The 19,393-nt window shown below is 44.2% G+C and overlaps 1 protein-coding gene across 2 annotated transcripts in view; it reads right to left on the bottom strand.

The window, feature by feature from the left end:
- Window positions 1-14,542: 14,542 nt before the first annotated feature.
- The window catches only part of MAP3K7CL (MAP3K7 C-terminal like), a 60,780-nt gene continuing 55,929 nt past the window's right edge, over window positions 14,543-19,393 (bottom strand). For both annotated transcript variants that reach the window (XM_040338848.1, XM_040338849.1), the window contains 2 exons: window positions 17,330-17,445; window positions 14,543-15,603 (listed from right to left, as the gene is read on the bottom strand). In XM_040338848.1, coding sequence (XP_040194782.1) covers window positions 15,423-15,603; window positions 17,330-17,445 — 297 coding nt within the window. In that variant the 3' untranslated portion in view covers window positions 14,543-15,422. The remainder of the gene's footprint in view (window positions 15,604-17,329; window positions 17,446-19,393) is intronic.

Here is a 19,393-nt window from a genome sequence, read left to right as displayed (position 1 = left end):
AACAGCCTGCTGGGTAGCCAGATAAAAGGACAAGTGTGGCCTGTGTTCGGCCTCTCTGGATGCCATTCAACTGCCAGCAGGAGGTCTGTGTGTGACTGGGAGTGAGAGACTGCGGCCTACTGTGGAGAGTCAGATCATCCACCCAGAGGGATCTTTGGAGGACAGCCCTGCTAGTCGAGCAGGTGGATCAGCCCGAGCTTCAGTGCATTTTAAGCGGTTGCACTCGCCAGACTGTTGGGAGCGGCTGCGCGGTGTAATAGCACCATCTTCTTTCCCAGAGGTATCATCAAGTGAGGCTCCGGACGAAGTACACCAGGTGGCTGAGGATCCATAGTGGTGAGAGGGCATCTGCCTATCAAAGTCATTGACTGAGCTATTGATAAGTTGATTTCCTGCTATCCAGACTGTCGCTGACACTTGTAGTCCCAAGGATGGGAATCTATTGCATCTAAGTGTTTCTACAGCCGGATTGTCAGACTTAGCATTTCCTTCATAAGAGAATCAGTCACCTCATATTTCAGTTATTGTTTCTCTTTTACCACCTTGGATTACAATTAAGTGCACCACCTTACAGTGATGAAAATAAGTATTTGAACACCCTGCTATTTTGCAAGTTCTCCCACTTGGAAATAATGGAGGGGTCTGAAATTGTTATCGTAGGTGCATGTCCACTGTGAGAGACATAATCAAAAAAAAAATCCAGAAATCACAATGTATGATTTTTTTTAACTATTTATTTGTATGATACAGCTGCAAATAAGTATTTGAACACCTGAGAAAAACAGTACATTAGCCTTTGTTTGCAATTACAGAGGTCAAACGTTTCTTGTAGTTTTTCACCAGGTTTGCACACACTGGAGGAGGGATTTTGGCCCACTCCTCCACACAGATCTTCTCTAGATCAGTCAGGTTTCTGGGCTGTCGCTGAGAAACACAGAGTTTGAGCTCCCTCCAAAGATTCTCTATTGGGTTTAGGTCTGGAGACTGGCTAGGCCACGCCAGAACCTTGATATGCTTCTTACAGAGCCACTCCTTGGTTATCCTGGCTGTGTGCTTCGGGTCATTGTCATGTTGGAAGACCCAGCCTCGACCCATCTTCAAAGCTCTTACTGAGGGAAGGAGGTTGTTGCCCAAAATCTCGCAATACATGGCCCCGGTCATCCTCTCCTTAATACAGTGCAGTCGCCCTGTCCCATGTGCAGAAAAACACCCCCAAAGCATGATGCTACCACCCCCATGCTTCACAGTAGGGGTGGTGTTCTTGGGATGGTACTCATCATTCTTCTTCCTCCAAACACGGTTAGTGGAATTATGACCAAAAAGTTCTATTTTGGTCTCATCTGACCACATGACTTTCTCCCATGACTCCTCTGGATCATCCAAATTGTCATTGGCAAACTTAAGACGGGCCTTGACATGTGCTGGTTTAAGCAGGGGAACCTTCCGTGCCATGCATGATTTCAAACCATGACGTCTTAGTGTATTACCAACAGTAACCTTGGAAACGGTGGTCCCAGCTCTTTTCAGGTCATTGACCAGCTCCTCCCGTGTAGTCCTGGGCTGATTTCTCACCTTTCTTAGGATCATTGAGACCCCACGAGGTGAGATTTTGCATGGAGCCCCAGTCCGAGGGAGATTGACAGTCATGTTTAGCTTCTTCCATTTTCTAATGATTGCTCCAACAGTGGACCTTTTTTCACCAAGCTGCTTGGCAATTTCCCCGTAGCCCTTTCCAGCCTTGTGGAGGTGTACAATTTTGTCTCTAGTGTCTTTGGACAGCTCTTTGGTCTTGGCCATGTTAGTAGTTGGATTCTTACTGATTGTATGGGGTGGACAGGTGTCTTTATGCAGCTAATGACCTCAAACAGGTGCATCTAATTTAGGATAATAAATGGAGTGGAGGTGGACATTTTAAAGGCAGACTAACAGGTCTTTGAGGGTCAGAATTCTAGCTGATAGACAGGTGTTCAAATACTTATTTGCAGCTGTATCATACAAATAAATAGTTAAAAAATCATAAATTGTGATTTCTGGAAAAAAAAATTTGATTATGTCTCTCACAGTGGACATGCAGCTACGATGACAATTTCAGACCCCTCCATGATTTCCAAGTGGGAGAACTTGCAAAATAGCAGGGTGTTCAAATACTTATTTTCCTCACTGTATATATCAGGACAACTAAGCTAGCTGAAGAAAAGAGTGGAACAGAAGGAACTGCCATTACTTTGTCGTTCACAAAGTTTTACACTATACAGTTAAGGTCACATTGAACTGCACTCTAGAGAGAGCCATTTAGCAACATAAGATTGAAGCATATACTTTGATTATTGTGTCCATTGTTTGTTATTGGTCTGTGTGCTGGGGCCTTAGTGGAGAGGTGGTTCAATACAGGTACTGAAGTATTGGGGACCTACTCCACTGTGTACTTATTCACATACTCCTTTGCCAGGTTGTTATTGGGTGATGTGATAGACGTTACTGGTTGCAAGATACATCTCTGCTAATGACAACAATCTGTGTTCATTTACTGTGGATTGTACAATAACTTTATGTCATTTGTTACTCTAGTAAAAGTTCCTTGTGTGATTTAGTAACCTTGATTGAGTCTATTCTTATTAACGTGAGACAGCTACAATGGAGCCCATGGTGTCAGAGGTAAGAGAGAATCTGCAGAGTCGGGACAGCCCGTGGGGTATAGAGTCAATCAGCAGCCCCCATGGGGGTACCGCTACAGGAGAAGCAGCAGACTCTTGAGGTCTCTCTGCCACTCTGCTCTCCTTCTAATAGCATGTTCCTTGTCAGCACATTAGAGATCATGCACACTGCAGCTCAAAAGCACCTGATTTAGAGGCATTTAAGCCTTTTTTCTTCTACCTCTATATGTCTCTCCATGTTAGCGTACACTATATTGCCAAAAGTATTGGGACGCCTGCCTTTACACGCACATGAACTTTAATGGCATCCCAGTCTTAGTCCATAGGGTACAATATTGAGTTGGCCCACCCTTTGCAGCTATAACAGCTTCAACTCTTCTGGGAAGGCTGTCCACAAGGTTTAGAAGTGTGTCAATGGGAATGTAGCACCCCCTTGCTTTCAGCATGGGCACTACGCTAAAGTTAATGGGGCATGGGAGAGTTACCTTGCTCCCATTCATAATTCGTTTGAAATTTAGGACTTCTGTCATTCCAGAAATGTCCACTGGGTCAGTCTGTGGTCCAGGGATGTGGTGTCATCCCTGGCCGGCAGTTGGTGCCAGAGGGGTTCTGGCGGAGTAAGTCTCTCCAGCAGCCAATCAAAGGAGTTTTTCCCTCGCGGGGCATGCTGGGGAGGAGTATATCTGTGACAGGTGTCATGTGTTCTAAAATCTTTGCGGGGTCCCCGTTCCAGGTGCGGCATCCACCTTCAGGGTGCGCGCATCCATGGACCCCGCCGGCGTGGCCCGCCTGGCCGGAGCTGCAGTTTGCCTCGAGCCTCATCCGGAGGAAAGGGGGGACCCCAGTGATTCGCTGGGTTCACCGAATTATTGAGAAAATCCCAAGTGGGGATCGGGTGACTAAACAACTGACAGGTATGCTTGCTGTCGTCCGGGGACCTATATAGAGAAGTCTACTGGGAGGATTCGCTCTCTTTATCTATCGAATCCCTTTACTGAAATTGGCCTGTGGCAGAGGCCCTAGACCCGGGTCTGTGAGGGGGACCTGTTCCTCCCAGGTGACGCTTCGGCTGCCAGCCCTACCATTAGGGTCTGTCCGGGGGCACTTTACGCACTCCAAGTAGAGTGGCGACGGGTTACAAGTTGGTATTATACAGAGCAGTACTGACTGCTCCATTTGACATCCAGGCCTGATACCGCAAGGTTCTCTTATCTTTCTTTCATCAACCTAGTCCTTCCCAAATTTTGTTGATGTTTGGCCTGGAAAATTAAGCATTGAAAAGACCCTTGTTCACTGCCTGGACCTTCGCTCACTACTTCTGTTCTCACAAATACACCCCTAGACATCGCCAGGGTAATTAAATAGGCCGATCCCAAATCAACCAGCGACTCCTTCGGGAGTAGCTCTACAGGAATATTTGAGATGTGTGAACAGGCTCCATTGAGAGCCAATCACAGTCTCCTGCCATGTGAATTGGATGCGGGGAAACTTGCATCCAATTCCCATTAGTATGATGTGATAGTATGATCATGCAATGAAAGTGTGATTATTTGATCCAGGTGAGAGCGTAACTGTTATGACTCTGCAGTATTTTAATTACTAAAATATAAGTTTGGATCTCAGCTGCGGAGGCTACTCAGGTCTCAACCACCGGTTCACTCTCAGTGTTTATATAGAGAGTTTGGGGTTAGGTCATCACAACCTCCAGTGAAAACAAAAGATATATAATTGGGAGCTTATTAATTCATAAGCTAGTTAGGCCAAAAGTGTAAATGTACAGTCTCTATAATTTGTGTTAAACACCTCCTTTCCTCTTTTGTGTCACTATAGTTACTGAATACAAGATAAGAAATCACTGTAGATCCGCTACAGTCTCACTTGAATACGTAGGGACAGGTAAAGTTCATGTGAAGTCACTCAGACTTATTAATGAGTATAATGAGCAGTAGAACAGTCCATCCTAGGCACAACAATCAGCTTAAGCAATACGTCTTGTATAAGTGATGTGATACTTGCGCTTTAGTAGATTATGCAAGCTGCTTCTCTGTAGTAGGTCTCTGTGTAGAGGTGTTACAGCAGGAACAGGTGGAGGTTGATCATCCAGACTATCATCTGTCTCAGGGAGAGGGGTAGTGGATGATTCCAGGTGCGCTGGCAAGGTGGTGGTCTGCAGACAAGCTAATGCAGGGAGGAGCGGTCCTTCAGGAGAGAATCCCCAGTCCCGGGTGGCGGCAGGGTACAACAAGAATTACCGAACACCCTGCCGCCGAAACCCGGGGGTTTAAATAGCCCGGGCTGTGAAGGGAGCCGAGCGCCGCACGCTGGGACGCACTTCCGCGTTCCAGCGCGAATAGCAGACGTCCGCGCACCGGAAGTGACGCGGTTGTCTTACTGAATGGAGCGCAGCTGTTTGTGAGGTACAGCTGCGCTCGGTCTTGTAAGGAATAACGCTGATGGCGTTACAGTAACATTGGTGATGGAAAAGCCTTGGTGGTGGAAATCAAAAGTGTATTATATTGTTGGACTTTTAATGCATAATAAATGTGAGAAGTAGTATGTCGTCTATATGTGTACAATCATCAGTTTGAAATGTAAAACACTATTGTGAGTTTTTTCCCTGTGTGAGTGGAGGAGGAGACCTGGAGGTTACCTTGAAGGGAAAGTACCATAAAATAAACTGAAGATCTGAGTTTTCAGAGGTGTCCGGATAGCTACTGTATGACTGGCTGTGCAGCAGTGGTGAACCCTAACTTCAGCAACTCCTAGGGGGGTGTTGCTACATGCATAACTCTTAAGCCCCATACTCACGGTCAGACTTTTTGCCAACAAACTTCAAAATGAGCACGTTTTCAAAAAAATACGTCCGTGTGTACGCTCCATTGGACAAACTTTTTCGGTTTATCGTACAAATGTTCGCTCTGCAAACGGACAAACTTTTCGGCAACAAAAGTCCTACGGTGCAAAGTCCTATCGTGTGTACAGAAATCCATTGGACTTTTGTCCGAAGTACAAATACGCATGCCCGGGCCAGAACCAATGTTAAAATCAACCAACAATAGCAGAAGTTGACCAAAGGGTGGCGGTAAAGAGCAGAAAAGAGCAGAAAAAACATGTGATGTTGGGAAAGTTTGCAGAAAAGTCCTGCCGTGTGTATGCTATGGGTGTGATAACTCCCTTCGGACAAAAATCCACGGAAAAGTTTGTTTGAAGTCTGATCGTGTGTATGAGGCTTAAGAGTGACATCTGCCCATCCATGGCCTATCAAGAGTGGGTGACTGAAAAACCTTCATCCACTCCAAAAAATGAAAACGTTTATTTTGAATTTACTAATCCTTTAAAGTAGTTTACAGCTATACGTTGTTTATAAACTGAAAATACAATCATAGTAACTCATCTATCTGATAGATTGCGAAATAATTTTGTATAAATATAGATCCATTCTACTGGAAGCTTATGCAAGAAGCAGATGTTTTATTGAAGTGCCGGAAACATTGCAACATTTTGACTTGGAAAATGAATGTCATCATTCTGGTATATTAGCAATAGCAAACCTGGACTTTCTATCTGGGAATAACAGGGGCTGACACAACAGATATTTTTCTTCCATTTTATCTGCTATTTTTTATTTTCATGCTGTAAATCTCCACAGTAGAACTCCTTAAACTTTCCAATAGGATACTTGGTGGGAGGTTATGAGGAGCTACAAAAACAATAAAAATAAAAAAACTTTAGTTAAAGTATAGAGAGATGGATGTGTTGCCAATTACGTCTTGCACCACATCCCGTATATATATATATGAGAGAGAGAGAGAGAATGCAGAGTTATTTGAGATTTTTAAGGTGCTAATATATAATATACACAACAATCATTAAAACCTGTTATTTATTTATAAACATGATTAACCACTTCCATACCAGGCACTTACGCACCTTCCCGCCCAAGCCAATTTTCAGCTTTCAGCGCTGTCGCACTTTGAATGGCAACTGCGCTGTCATGCTACACTGTACCCAAACTAAATTGGCGTCCTTTTTTCCCCACAAATAGAGCTTTCTTTTGGTGGTATTTGACCACCTCTGCAATTATTTTTTTTTGCGCAACAACTAAAAAAAGACTGAAAATTTTGAAAAAAAACTTGCGTTATTTTTTTCTGTTAATTTTTTTGTAAATAAGTACGTTTTCTCTTTCAATTACGGGCACTGATATGGCGGCACTGATGGGCACCGATGAGATGGCACTGATGGACATCGATGAGGTAGTACTGATGGGCACCGATGAGGTGGCACTGATGGGCACTGATTGGCAGCGCTGGTATGCGGCACTGATGGGCACTCATAGGCGGCACTGATGGGCACTCATGGGCGGCACTGATGGGCACTCATGGGCGGCACTGATGGGCACTCATGGGCGGCACAGATGGGCACTCATGGGCGGAACTTATGGGTACTTATGGGTGGCACAGATTGGCACTGATAGGTGGGCACTGGGCATGGATGGGCACTGTGGGGTGGCACTGATGGACACTGTGGGGTGGCACTGATGTATCAATGTTGCCAGTCAGTGCCCATTTGTGCCCTTTTTTTATTTATTTATTTGCCCCCATTTTGCCCAGTGCTGGCTTCCCTGGTGGTCCAGTGTGGCGATCCGAGGGGGGGCTGCGCTGATAAACAATCAGCGCGAACCCCCCCTGTCAGGAGAGCCGCCGATCGGCTCTCCTCTACTCGCGTCTGTCAGATGCGAGTGAGGAAGAGCCGATCAACGGCTCTTCCTGTTTACATCGTGATCAGCTGTGGTTGGACACGGCTGATCACGTGGTAAAGAGCCTCCGCCAGAGGCTCTTTACCGAGATCGGAGATGCAGGGTGTCAGACTGACACCTCGCATCACCGAACGCCACGCGCGGGGCATGAAATCCTGCAGGACGTCCATAGACGTCCAGTCAGGATTTCAGAACCACTTCCCGGATGTAAATCCCCTATGGACCGGGCGGGAAGTGGTTAAAAGGGTATATAACAAAAAAAAAAGAAAAAATACAAAAACAGTCAATATGGTAGCATTTAGAAAAAAATCTCATACAGTTCATGTTTGGCATGGTTAGCAAGGTCCTGACATGTTTCGCCCCATTGGGCTTCTTCAGGGGATATACTTGTTCGTTGCAAATGATGCCATTCCCAGATACAAAATTCCTTCAAGGAAAACTACCTTCAAAGTTATTTGCCTTCATTAGATCTAACAATAGCACTGCAGTGGGATCATAGGAGATGCATATAGACTAGGTGAATGTAAGGTATGGTAGAGCAGTGGTATTCAACCCTGTCCTCAAGTACCCCCAACAGGCCATGTTTTTTTAATTTCTCTTAGATAAAAAATAGCTGTCCTATATACCAGGCCATTGACTCTAATTTAAAGCACCTGTGCAAGATAAAGGAAAACCTTCAAACTTAGCCTGTTGGGGGTACTCGAGGACAGGGTTAAGAACCACTGCGGTAGAGAATGCGTGGGTGGGAGGTTTTCAAAACATCAAGAACTAGACTATAAAAGCGCAACAGTAGGGAATAGGCAAGTATTTTTATGGTGAACAGTTGTTACCGCTCTATCGGTTCATATAGTGGAGCAGCCGCAATTCCTCCACATGGCCTCCGGGGACCTTTCACTACTACGTATATAAGCATTCACCTGCGTGGTTACCGACAGAAGTATTGGCCTGGAGATGCCGGATTTTATGCATCGCCAAACCAGCCAGCGTTTGCTTGGGTGTTTTTTTTTTCTAAGGTTGCAGTGAAAGATGGGAAATTTTTCCTTTGGAGTGGAAGGACCAAGATTTTTGCTAGGGATTGGTGGAGACTTCCTGCTGAGGTTAGTGAGGTGGGAGCAATTTTGGGGTGTTCTTGGGTGGCTGAATTGGTGCTAAGGGAGCATGCTGCTATAGTGACACAATTGCCCAATGTTTGCCCACATATTGTCAGATTTGAGCATTTATCTCTCACATATTGTCATGATTAGCCATTGCTCATGCATTTCACTAGTCACCCATGTGTTGCCCACTTATGGTAAGTACCAAATATATATTGGTTACACTAGGTACACCACTATATAGCATGTTTATGTAATTTCAAAAGTGATTTTTAAGATTTTTTTTTTAATTTGCAGCTTTCATTAAAGCCTGACGGCAGATTTTAACCACTGCACTTTTACCCTTTAACTGCACAGGCCAATTTTTGGCGTTCTGCAACATTGTACCCATATAAAATCTGTATACAAAATTTTTCACACAAATAGAGCTTTCTTTTGGTGGTATTAAATAACCACTGGGTTTTTTTTTGTGCTAAATAAACAAAACATATTTTAAATCTGATAAATCTGTTATAAAATTTTGCAAATAAATAATCTTTCTTCCTAAATTTAGGGAACGTTTTTTGGAAAATGAAGAATGTTTTAAGGACTTTTTTTTTGTACATACTGTCAACAGTGCAGTACGACATTATCATATAATGGGTGTGGCAGTGATTAGGGTCACTGACTGGTGACAGTATGAAAAAAAGAAGACGTTTATAATTTATCAAACATTTTATTTTATTTTTACAATTTCTTTTCTTTTTTTTTTTTTTTTTACACAGTGTGACCAGAACAATACAGTTTTTCCATAATAACACTGTACTACTCTGAGGAAGTGATAAGGATTTTTATTTTATTTTTTAACACATTATGATTGTTTATGCCATTGAATTTCACTTTCATTGCTCAATGAAACTGATTAATTCAGTGTGTTTTGTTGTGGTTAGCTGTGATTAGCCACAGCTAATCACAGGGTATGATGGGCTGTGATTGGTCCTGTCTGTACCATATTTACACTATGACCAATCACAGCTAGCACCACAATTGTACAGAATGGATGGCATTAAAAGTAAGCCAACCATTGTTTTCCATTGTCATGTGATCTGCTGTGATTGGTCACAGTGATCACATGGTAATGGCAGTCCATGTGATGGACACAGCCGGTGACAGATCACGCCGCAGCTTCAATTTGGTAGGACGTCCTATGACATTCACCCAGATAGACAGACGTCCCAGCAGGAACTCATTAAAGAATTTTAAATAGTTTGTTTAGACCAAGCTGGTCCAAATTAACTGTTTACTTCACTAAATGTGTACTGTGCTGTGGCATTATATAAATTGTATGAAACCTCAGCTACATACAGTATACAGCGCTGTGTTCTGGAAGCGGGACAGGAACTTCTCATTCCGCTTCCAGAACAAAATCAAGTCAGGCTGAGTTAGGGGCAGACTGACAACTCATGGGGCCCCCGGGCAATAGAAGATTATGGGGCCCCCTGGGCTTACAGATGGCCACCATGCCAGGAGGCAGTGCAGAGGCGGGGCAGCTAAATTCTCGGGATTTTCACATCAAAAGCATGTCGGTTTCGGACATATCAGGGACAGATGTAAAAAAAACACAGGTTTTTACATACTGTCCCTGGTTTTACTGAGCCTGGCAACCCTGATGGGGCCCCCTAGTGGCATGGGGCCCTCGGGCAGTGCCTGGGTGCCTCAATGGTCAGTCCGCCCCTGGGCTGAGTGCTGTTGAGCCATTCACAGGGAGCTTTGTATTCTATGAATAAATACAAAGCTTCCTTTGATTGGCTGAGGTGTAGAGGAAGATGGTTGATGTCAAGATCTCCAACTCAGCCAAAGAGCTAGCAGCAAGGAGTGCAAGTGTTTGAGAACAACTCTCTTACATTACAAACAGGGGTTCTCAAATCACCACAATCCAGACCAAATCAAATTTAGCAGAATGGTGAAAGACGGAACAGCAATTTATGAAATAAAAACTTCAGTATTGAGCAACTTGGCTATGTGCCTTGTATGCATGGCCTAATTTTCCATTCTGCTTGCAGCATACTATCAAAAGAGTCATTATTTTAAGTAGCAATCATAAAAAATCATTCAATGTAAAAAAAAAAAAACAATGCAGAATTGTGTATTTACAATTTTAATTGAAAACACAAATACCATACAGAAATGGAATTTAACAATGTTCAATACAAAGGAAACATATAGGCAAGTATAGTATGGCATGGTTATACATCCGACAATGCTATTTTTATTGAGATCACCCTAAGGGAAAAGACAGGGGAACAAATAATACGGCTTGCCAATAGTTGTGATGATGTGAACCTCCAGAAATTCTGTTGAATTGTATCCTTCAGGAACTGAACATGTGAATTTATGTTATACTGCCCATCATTTATAATACAGATCCTTATATAGTGCTATTAACTTATGTAGTGCTTCACATACTATTCATTTACATCAGTCTCTACGTTCAAGAAACATAGGCCCAGATTCTCGTACGAGGTACGCCGGCGTATCTCCAGATACGCGGTCGTAACTCTGAGTTTCTGGCGTCGTATCTATGCGCCTAATTCTTAGAATCAGTTACGCATAGATTTGTATTAGATCCGACCGGCGTAAGAGACTTACGCCGGTCGGATCTAAGTTGCATATTTACTCAAAACGTACGTGCGGCCGGCGCATTTTTTTACGTAGTTTGCGTAAGGCTTTTTTCGGCGTATAGTTACCCCTGCTCTATGAGACGTAGATGAGGCGTACCAATATGCACCTTAGATCCGACGGTGTACTAAGACGTACGCCAGTCGGATCTAGCCCAGCTTCAGGCGTATCTTGTTTTGTGGATACAAAACAAAGATACGCCGGAGCAAACTAGAAGTTATGCGGCGTATCAATAGATACGCCAGCGTAAACGCTTCGTGGATCTGGCCCTCTGTCTGCAAATCAAGTGCTGAAATATGCACAAAAAACACAAAAACACAGAATCAAACTGATTTTCACAGCTAATGAACAATCATCCTTTCCAAAAGAAAATGCAACAAACAAGCTTCATTTTTTCATCTCCCTAACATTTCTAAGAATAAATACTTTTACACTAAACAGACAAAAGAAAAACACACACACATTCACGGTTATCATACAGGGGTTAAATATGTGTTGGTTTATTAGAGCTTATCTTTTAAGATGTAATGTAATGTGTTGTGTAGAGCTAAAAACATAACTGTACAGAGTTGGACAGGTTTGTGTGTAGTACCTTCTAAATAACTGCAGGGGTCAGTCTTACAGCAGCTCGGTATGAGCACCAGTAGTCCTAATAGCCTTCCTAATATTTAATCATTGTGTCTAAGAGCTGTGTCACAGCAGTGCAATTTCACAGCAGAGGTTTGTAATCGCTAAAACATCCTTGTGCCATTTTCTGTCTGATTTGTAGCTGGCTGTAATACAATACATGTCTACCCAGCTACGGACCCCAAGTGGGATGATGATATTCAAGATTTTGTAGATGACTCAACCTGGAATCAATAGGACCCTTCTTTACCATTGAAATTCAAGTATAGACAATCTATACCATACCTCAAATGTATTTTGGAGTAGGGATGAGCCGAACACCCCCCCCCCCCCCTTCGAACGGACCGAGCGTTCACACGACCATTTAGAACCCCATTGACGTCTATGGGACTCGAACGTTCGAATTTAAAAGTGCTCATTTTAAAGCCTAATATGCAAGTTATTGTCGTAAAACGTCTTTGAGAACCCGGGTCTTGCCCCAGGGAACATGTATCAATGGAAAAAAAGTTTTAAAAAATGTCGGTTTTTTTAGGACTACTGAAAAAAATTACAGTTTTTAAAACTTTTTTTCCATTGATACATGTTCCCTGGGGCAAGACCCGGGTTCTCAAAGACGTTTTCACAGGCATACTATAGACACCCAGCAGGTACAATATTTAAAGGAATTTTTCATTTATTTTTTTATTTTTTTTATTTAAGCATCATTAAAATCACTGCTCCTGCATCAGGAGTGATTTTAATGATGCTTAAATTAAAAAAATAAAAATAAATGAAAAATTGCTTTCAATATTGTACCTGCTGGGTGTCTATAGTATGCCTGTGATAACGTCTTTAAATAGCACAATCACCTGCCTGCCAGTAAATTAGGAAGAACTGATCTAGCTAAACTATACAGTGTATAAATATATGTACAACACCTGGTATGCATATATATCCTCTACACACTGTAACATTAACTGACTAGCCTGCCTGCTCTATCTACCTGCAAAAAATGACACTCTTTCAGTCTCTCTCTGTTCTCTGTTAACTGCCGCAACACACTACACAAGGCCGCCCTGCAGGTGGCCTTTTATAGTGTGGGGCGTGTACTAAACCCCCTGAGCCATAATTGGCCAAAGCCACCCTGGCTTTGGCCAATTATGGCTCTCCGTTTTTTGCACGCTGTGATTGGCCAAGCATGCGGGTCATAGTGCATGCCTGGCCAATCATCAGCCAGCAATGCCGCAGTGAATTATAGTCTGTGAAACGTAACTCGAATTTGGCGCGAACGACCCATTTTGTTCGTATTTCGACGAACGATCGAACATACGATGTTCGAGTCGAACATGAGTTCGACTCGAATACGAAGCTCATCCCTATTTTGGAGGGTGCTTAGCCAATGATTTTACCATGTAAAGTCCATAGTATAAAGTAAAGACAGCACACCGGGTCCCAGCTGTAAATTCTACTGCAGTTCCATGCAAAACTGGCATTTTTGGGGAACGGCAGCCACGTTTATCATGGAGATACACTTTGTTCTGTGTGTCGCCTTCATAAAGGGGACCACTATGTGTTCAAAAGACGATGGCAGTTTTGTCCGCGATGTCCGCCGGACGATGTCAGTTTTGCATGGAACTTCAGTAAAGTTCTGGGTGTCAGCCCGATGAAGGGAACCAATGGGTCTCCAAAGCATTATGTCAGTCTTCCATGGAACTCCAAGTTCTGTGTATCACTTTGATAAAGGGTGTTTGTGATGTTTTCTACATGCGCTAAGGCCCCTTTCACACTGGGGCGGGAGGTGCGGTGGCGGTATAAAAATAGCGGCGATATACCGTCGGAATTGCCGCGGGATGCGGCCGCTAGTGGAGCGGTATTAACCCCCGCTAGCGGCCGAAAAAGGGTTAGGGGTATTACCGCGGTTTCCCATTTTTTTAAATGGGAAGGAGCGGTGAAGGAGCGGTATGCACACCGCTCCTCTCACCGCTCCAAAATGCTGCTTGCAGGAGTTGTTTCTCTCTCTCCCGCCAGCGCATCGCCTCAGTGTGAAAGCCTTCAGGCTTTCACATTGAGAAGGCTGGGCAGGAGATTTTCAGGCGGTATTTAGGCGCTATTTTTAGCACTATACCCCCTGAAAAACTCCTCAGTGTGAAAGGGGCCTTACAATCAACATTCTATATTAGCTCCTTTTTGGTCTGTAAATTATACATTTGAAAGCCCTTTGTTTTTTTTGATAAATTCAAAAAATACCTGTTGATCCTGTCAGAAATGTTGTGAGCTAATAACTTCCAGTGCTCGCTGCCTGTGTTGTACACTTATCAGTTATATTGTTCACATCGGCCTCTGAATGGAACAGAACCACGTCCCCCTGGATTATGAAGAATAGGAGAGGGGTGGGGTAATGCAGACAGTCCTATCTTGTTTCTGTTGTTATGATAGAGGAGGGTGAAGCCTCGTACACACGACCGAGGAACTCGACGGGCGAAACACATGGTTTTCCTCGTCGAGTTCCTTGTTAGGCTGTCGAGGAACTCGACAAGGCAAGTTTCTCCATTCCCGTCGAGGAAAAAGAAGACATGCTCTCTTTTTCGCTCGATGGGATCCTCGACAGTTTCCTTGTCGAAAAATGTACACACGACCGGTTTCCTCTGCAAAAAAAAAAAAATCCCAGCTGGTTTTTGCCGAGAAACTCGGTCGTGTGTACGAGGCCTGAGTCTTGTGTTACTGGCAGAATCACCAGATTAAAATAAAGGGAAAAGGTATAAAAAAAAGAAAGAAAACAAATGCAGCCACCACATCTAAGGACCGGTAAGCTGCAATATACTACATTTTGTTTTTGGATTTAGAATGTTAACATTGCCTTCTAGTCTACAGGCTGATTGACAAGTGAAATGAAGTGAGAAACGGTTTGCTGTACACATCTAATCACGTGGAAAAACGTCTATATTATTATTTTAAATTCCCTTGTCAAAAAGTAAAAACATGCTTACATTCTTTCATATTACCTTAGTAAATCTCCCCATAGTGTAGTAATAGCGAAAGCAGGGGGTTATACCATGACATGACTACACCACATTTTTAAATAGAATATTTACATTCGCAGATTGGTTATTATACACAAGGGTATGTGAATATTTATTTTTAAATTTAAAATAGATATCTTTTTAAGGGCCTATGTCGACAGGCTTTTGGGGGGCTTAGCATTCCTCTACAAAGTAACGAAAAGCCAATAACCAACTTGAAGCAGATCAAATGCATCTGTCAATGAATTGTCAATGATCTCAGAAGTGTCTAAAACTGGTGGCATTGATACAAGCCCAAAGCCCATTGATACAATCCCAAAGCCCATTGACACAAGTCCAAAGCCCATTGACACAAGCCCAAAGCCCATTGACACAAGCCCAAAGCCCATTGACACAAGCCCAAAGCCCATTGACAGAGACCCTTTCATTTATCAACAAATATTTAGAGCAAGGAAAGAATCCATTCATTGTAGCTTCAGATAGGGCCTCACACTATGTAAGTGTTGGCAAACCTAAACCTTGTACAATCAGATTGTAGGTATGGCCAACATAATGTCATATGTAGGCAGATGAAGTGCTTTAAAACGGTGTGGAAACATTGTTTTATTTACTAGATCCCTACATGTCCCTACTGTTAGGAAGAGCCTTGCCGCTTCTGGTATTGTATTCGTAGGTTCTCTAGCTGCTCTTTACATCGGGAGTGGGCCAGGTTAAGGCTCTGATTCTCTTTGGCGAGCTGTTCATACTCCTTTGCTAAATGAACGACATCTGAACTTTCCTTCTCAAACTGATCCAGTCTGGCCATCAGTTCTTTCCTACAAACAAAAATATAATTGTTATTAACACAATGTAACCATACAGATTATAATGAGAAGGGACTAAAGGAGTGGTCTCCAAAATGTAGCCCTTTGCTTGCCTCTATCCAGTCCTTGGGACACTAATCCTTCTGATACAAGTCACCGGTCCTCCCATTGACACCAACAGTGGGGCACTATTCCTTCCACTGACACCAATGAAGTTGCACTATTCTTTCCACTGACTATTCTTTCCATTCTTTCCATCACAGTAATATCAACGATGAGGTACTATTCCTGACCAAGGCCAATTTTTTTGCTCCCACTGACCACCAAGCTTGAGGCACTGTTTACTCCCAATGATGCCAGGGCATTTTCTACTCCCAATAGCCACAAGCCAGTCTCCCTAAAGTCTAAAGGCCAGTAAACTTGCCCTTTGTGTAGAACATTTGGAGACCCCTGGAATAAAGGAACCAAAAAGCACTTTAACCTATCTGGGGTGGCTGCGGTCCACATTCAAAAAAAGGTCCTGTGTGTCTTTGGCTCGATTCAGGTGTGAATTCAGGCAAAAATCACAACCTGTTTCGCACCTGAACCGGTGAACAATGACACACCAGGCCTCAGACAGGAACCCGCACTTATGTGAACCTGGCCTTAAAAAGCATTCCACTGCAGATTGCTTTTCAAATATCGGGCTAGTGTGAGCTGTAGACAATGACAACAGAAATAAGGGTTCTTACTGGCAGATCAAGTCAATATTTTGGATTTCCTCACTTTTAGCTCTTGTGACGATGGTCACTAGGACAGATACAGATAATGAATTTCCCCAATGGGGACCCCGATAGGGTTGCCACCTGCATACCTCCCATCCGTCCCGGATTTTGCGGGAATGTCCCGTGATTCACGCTAAATCCCACAGCCCCGCGAGCAGTGCTATTGTATACAGCGACTTCGCGTGCCCCCCCGCGATTACCGTGATTCGCGTTAAATCTCACGGTCCCGCTATCCGTGGTAAATCCCGCGGTTAGCGACAAACCCCCCCCCGCTCAACAACTCTGATCCACGGAATCCCCCCCCCGCTCAACAACTTTGATCTGCCGACCCCCCCCCCCCCCCACTCAGCTTCGTTTGGGGGGTATGTTCATTTGTCCCTCATTCTGAAGTTGAAAAGTTGGGAGGTATGCACCTGTCTGGGATTCACCGGGTTGAAACCCGGGACACATTATTCAGACAGGAATGTCGCTTAGAGCGGGGCCTAATAGGAGGATGAGGGGGCACTATGTGTGTCACATTAGCATTCTCTTTGGAGTGCCCAAAGGTGTCCCAGGTCTGTTACAATCCTATAGTTTATGCTAAACAAATTAGTTTTGCTGTGCGCCGTTAAAGTGTTCGGGTTTGGCTTAAACAAAAAGTGGTAACCCTAGACCCAGACAGCAATAAAAACCTGACAGGAGTGAATTGGCAAATTTGGAGATTGGGGTGAGGGCAGGGGGTGATGGGATAGTGGCAGCTGAGGTGGTGGCAAGTGTGGGGGTGATGGTGCTTGCAGATATGGTCATGGGGGTTATGAGGGTCATGCGCAGTGGTCAGGGTGAGTGGGCATGCATGTAATAAGGATTCATTGCCATTGTAATAACTGAATACTTCTAGCAGTAGTATCACCTGTTTGCACTGTGAATCCTGTATTAACACACAGCTGCCCATATATACAGCCATGCTATGTACACACACATACACACATCCTTACTTCCTTTCTTCCAGCAGTGCGATTTCCCTCTTCACCTGATGATATTCCTCTGCGATTTTGCAGTGTTGTTTAAACACCTGCATTGACTCCTTCGATGTGTTACATGGTGGAAGAGGCTGAAGAAACAGATAGAATATAATGTAATTGTCAGATATCAGCAAAAATGTATTTTATATGTAGTCTGGAAAGAAGGGAAAGAAATTCACTACCTGAAGAAATATGCAATCCATCACTGATCTATATAATATGATAGTGCAAGGGTCTCCAAACTACGAGCTACAAGCCACATCCAACCTGCTACAAGATTTTACCGGGTGGCAACATCTCTGATGTGATGGGGGGCTTCTTATGCGAGTGGGGTACTCTAACGGAAGGAGGTCACGTGCTCCCCCATGCTCAGAATCATTGGGGCTCTGGTGGAACAATGGAACATTAGGATAGGGTGACCAGACATCCCGGTTTCAGGGGACAGTCCCCGGATTGAGGACACTGTCCCCGGACCAAGTCTGTCCCCGTTTTTTTCCCCGGATTGGATTTGAACAGGGGCTGGGGCAATTTCAAAGACAGTCAGTGCAGAATAAAAAAGCTTAGGGGGGTGTATTTTTTTCCATTATCTGTGCCCCTTTCTGATGATCATGTGCTGGTCGAAGAGGAGGGAATATTTCTTCAGTTTCGGGTACATGCCCATTCAGCTCCGCTCCCATGTTCCTCTGCCTTGGCTCAAGTCTCAGCCAGCCGCCTGCCTGCTTATCTCCTTGCCTTCCCTGGCAGAGCGATCTTCCTCTGCTCCCCACATAGTAGTAGCCGGGGCCGGCAGAGTAAGACTTGACAGGCTGTGAGGCGGGTGGCGGCGGCAGAGACGGGCAGAGAGTCACTGATTACCGCCATTACTAGTTAAAAAAAATATATGTCCCCAGATTTCATTTTAAAAATCTGTTCACCTTACATTAGGAGGGAATAGTGAAGATGACTAAGTGGATCAGAATATGGGCTTTTAAAGTGGAGGTTCACCCAAAAAATAATTTTTTAACATTAGATTGAGGCTAATTACGGGAAGCACAATCGGGTGTTTTTTTTTAAATCAATGCCGTACTTACCGTTTTCGAGATAGATGTTCTCCCGCCCAGTCCCGCAGCCCTAGTTATGGGCTGCGGGACTGGGCGTTCCTATTTGATTGACAGCCTTCCGACGGTCGCATACAGCGCGTCACGATTTTCCAAAAGTAGCCGAACGTCGGTGCACAGGCGCCGTATAGAGCCGCACCGACGTTCGGCTTCTTTCGGCAACTGGTGACGCGCTGTATGCGACCGTCGGAAGGCTGTCAATCAAATAAGAACACCCAGTACCGAAGATCATACCCGGAAGCGGCGGGAGAACATCTATCTCGAAAACGGTAAGTACGGCATTGATTTTAAAAAAAATACCCGTTTCTGCTCCCATTATTTAGCCTCAATCTAAATTTTCGGGTGAACTCCCGCTTTAAGAGACTCCAAGTCAGGGGGAGATTTACCAAAACTGGGGCACTCGGAATCTGGTGCAGCTGTGCATGGTAGCCAATCAGCTATTAATTTCAAGTGATACTAAATGCTAAATTTTTTGTTTAAAAATAACAAACATGTTATACTTACCTGCTCTTCACAGTTGGTTTTGCACAGAGCAGCCCTGATCCTTCTCTTCTCGGGTCCCTCGCCGGCGCTCTGGGCCTGTCTCTCCTGTTGAGTGCACCCATAGCAAGCAGCTTTCTATAGGGGCACCCGAGTTGAGCTGCTGCTCTGTGTGCCCATTCAGACACGCAGCTGTTGCCCAGCCCCCTCCCTCTTCTCATTGGCTCACTCACTTTGATTGACCGCAGTGGGAGCAAATAGCGCCCCACTGCTGTCTCAGCCAATGAGGTGAGGGAGCCCCGAGCCTCTTGTGCAACATCGCTGGATCAAGATGGGGCTCAGGTAAACATGAGGGGGGCTGAGTGGGGCTGCTGCACACAAAGGGTTTTCTATCCTAATGCATAGAATGCATTAAGATAAAAAAAAACTTCTGCCTTTACAATCCATCACTTTCAGCTTG

The sequence above is a fragment of the Rana temporaria genome, chromosome 2 (genome assembly GCF_905171775.1).
Source record: "Rana temporaria chromosome 2, aRanTem1.1, whole genome shotgun sequence".
Taxonomy (NCBI): Eukaryota; Metazoa; Chordata; class Amphibia; order Anura; family Ranidae; genus Rana; species Rana temporaria.
This window is presented reverse-complemented; position numbering and strand designations above follow the sequence as displayed.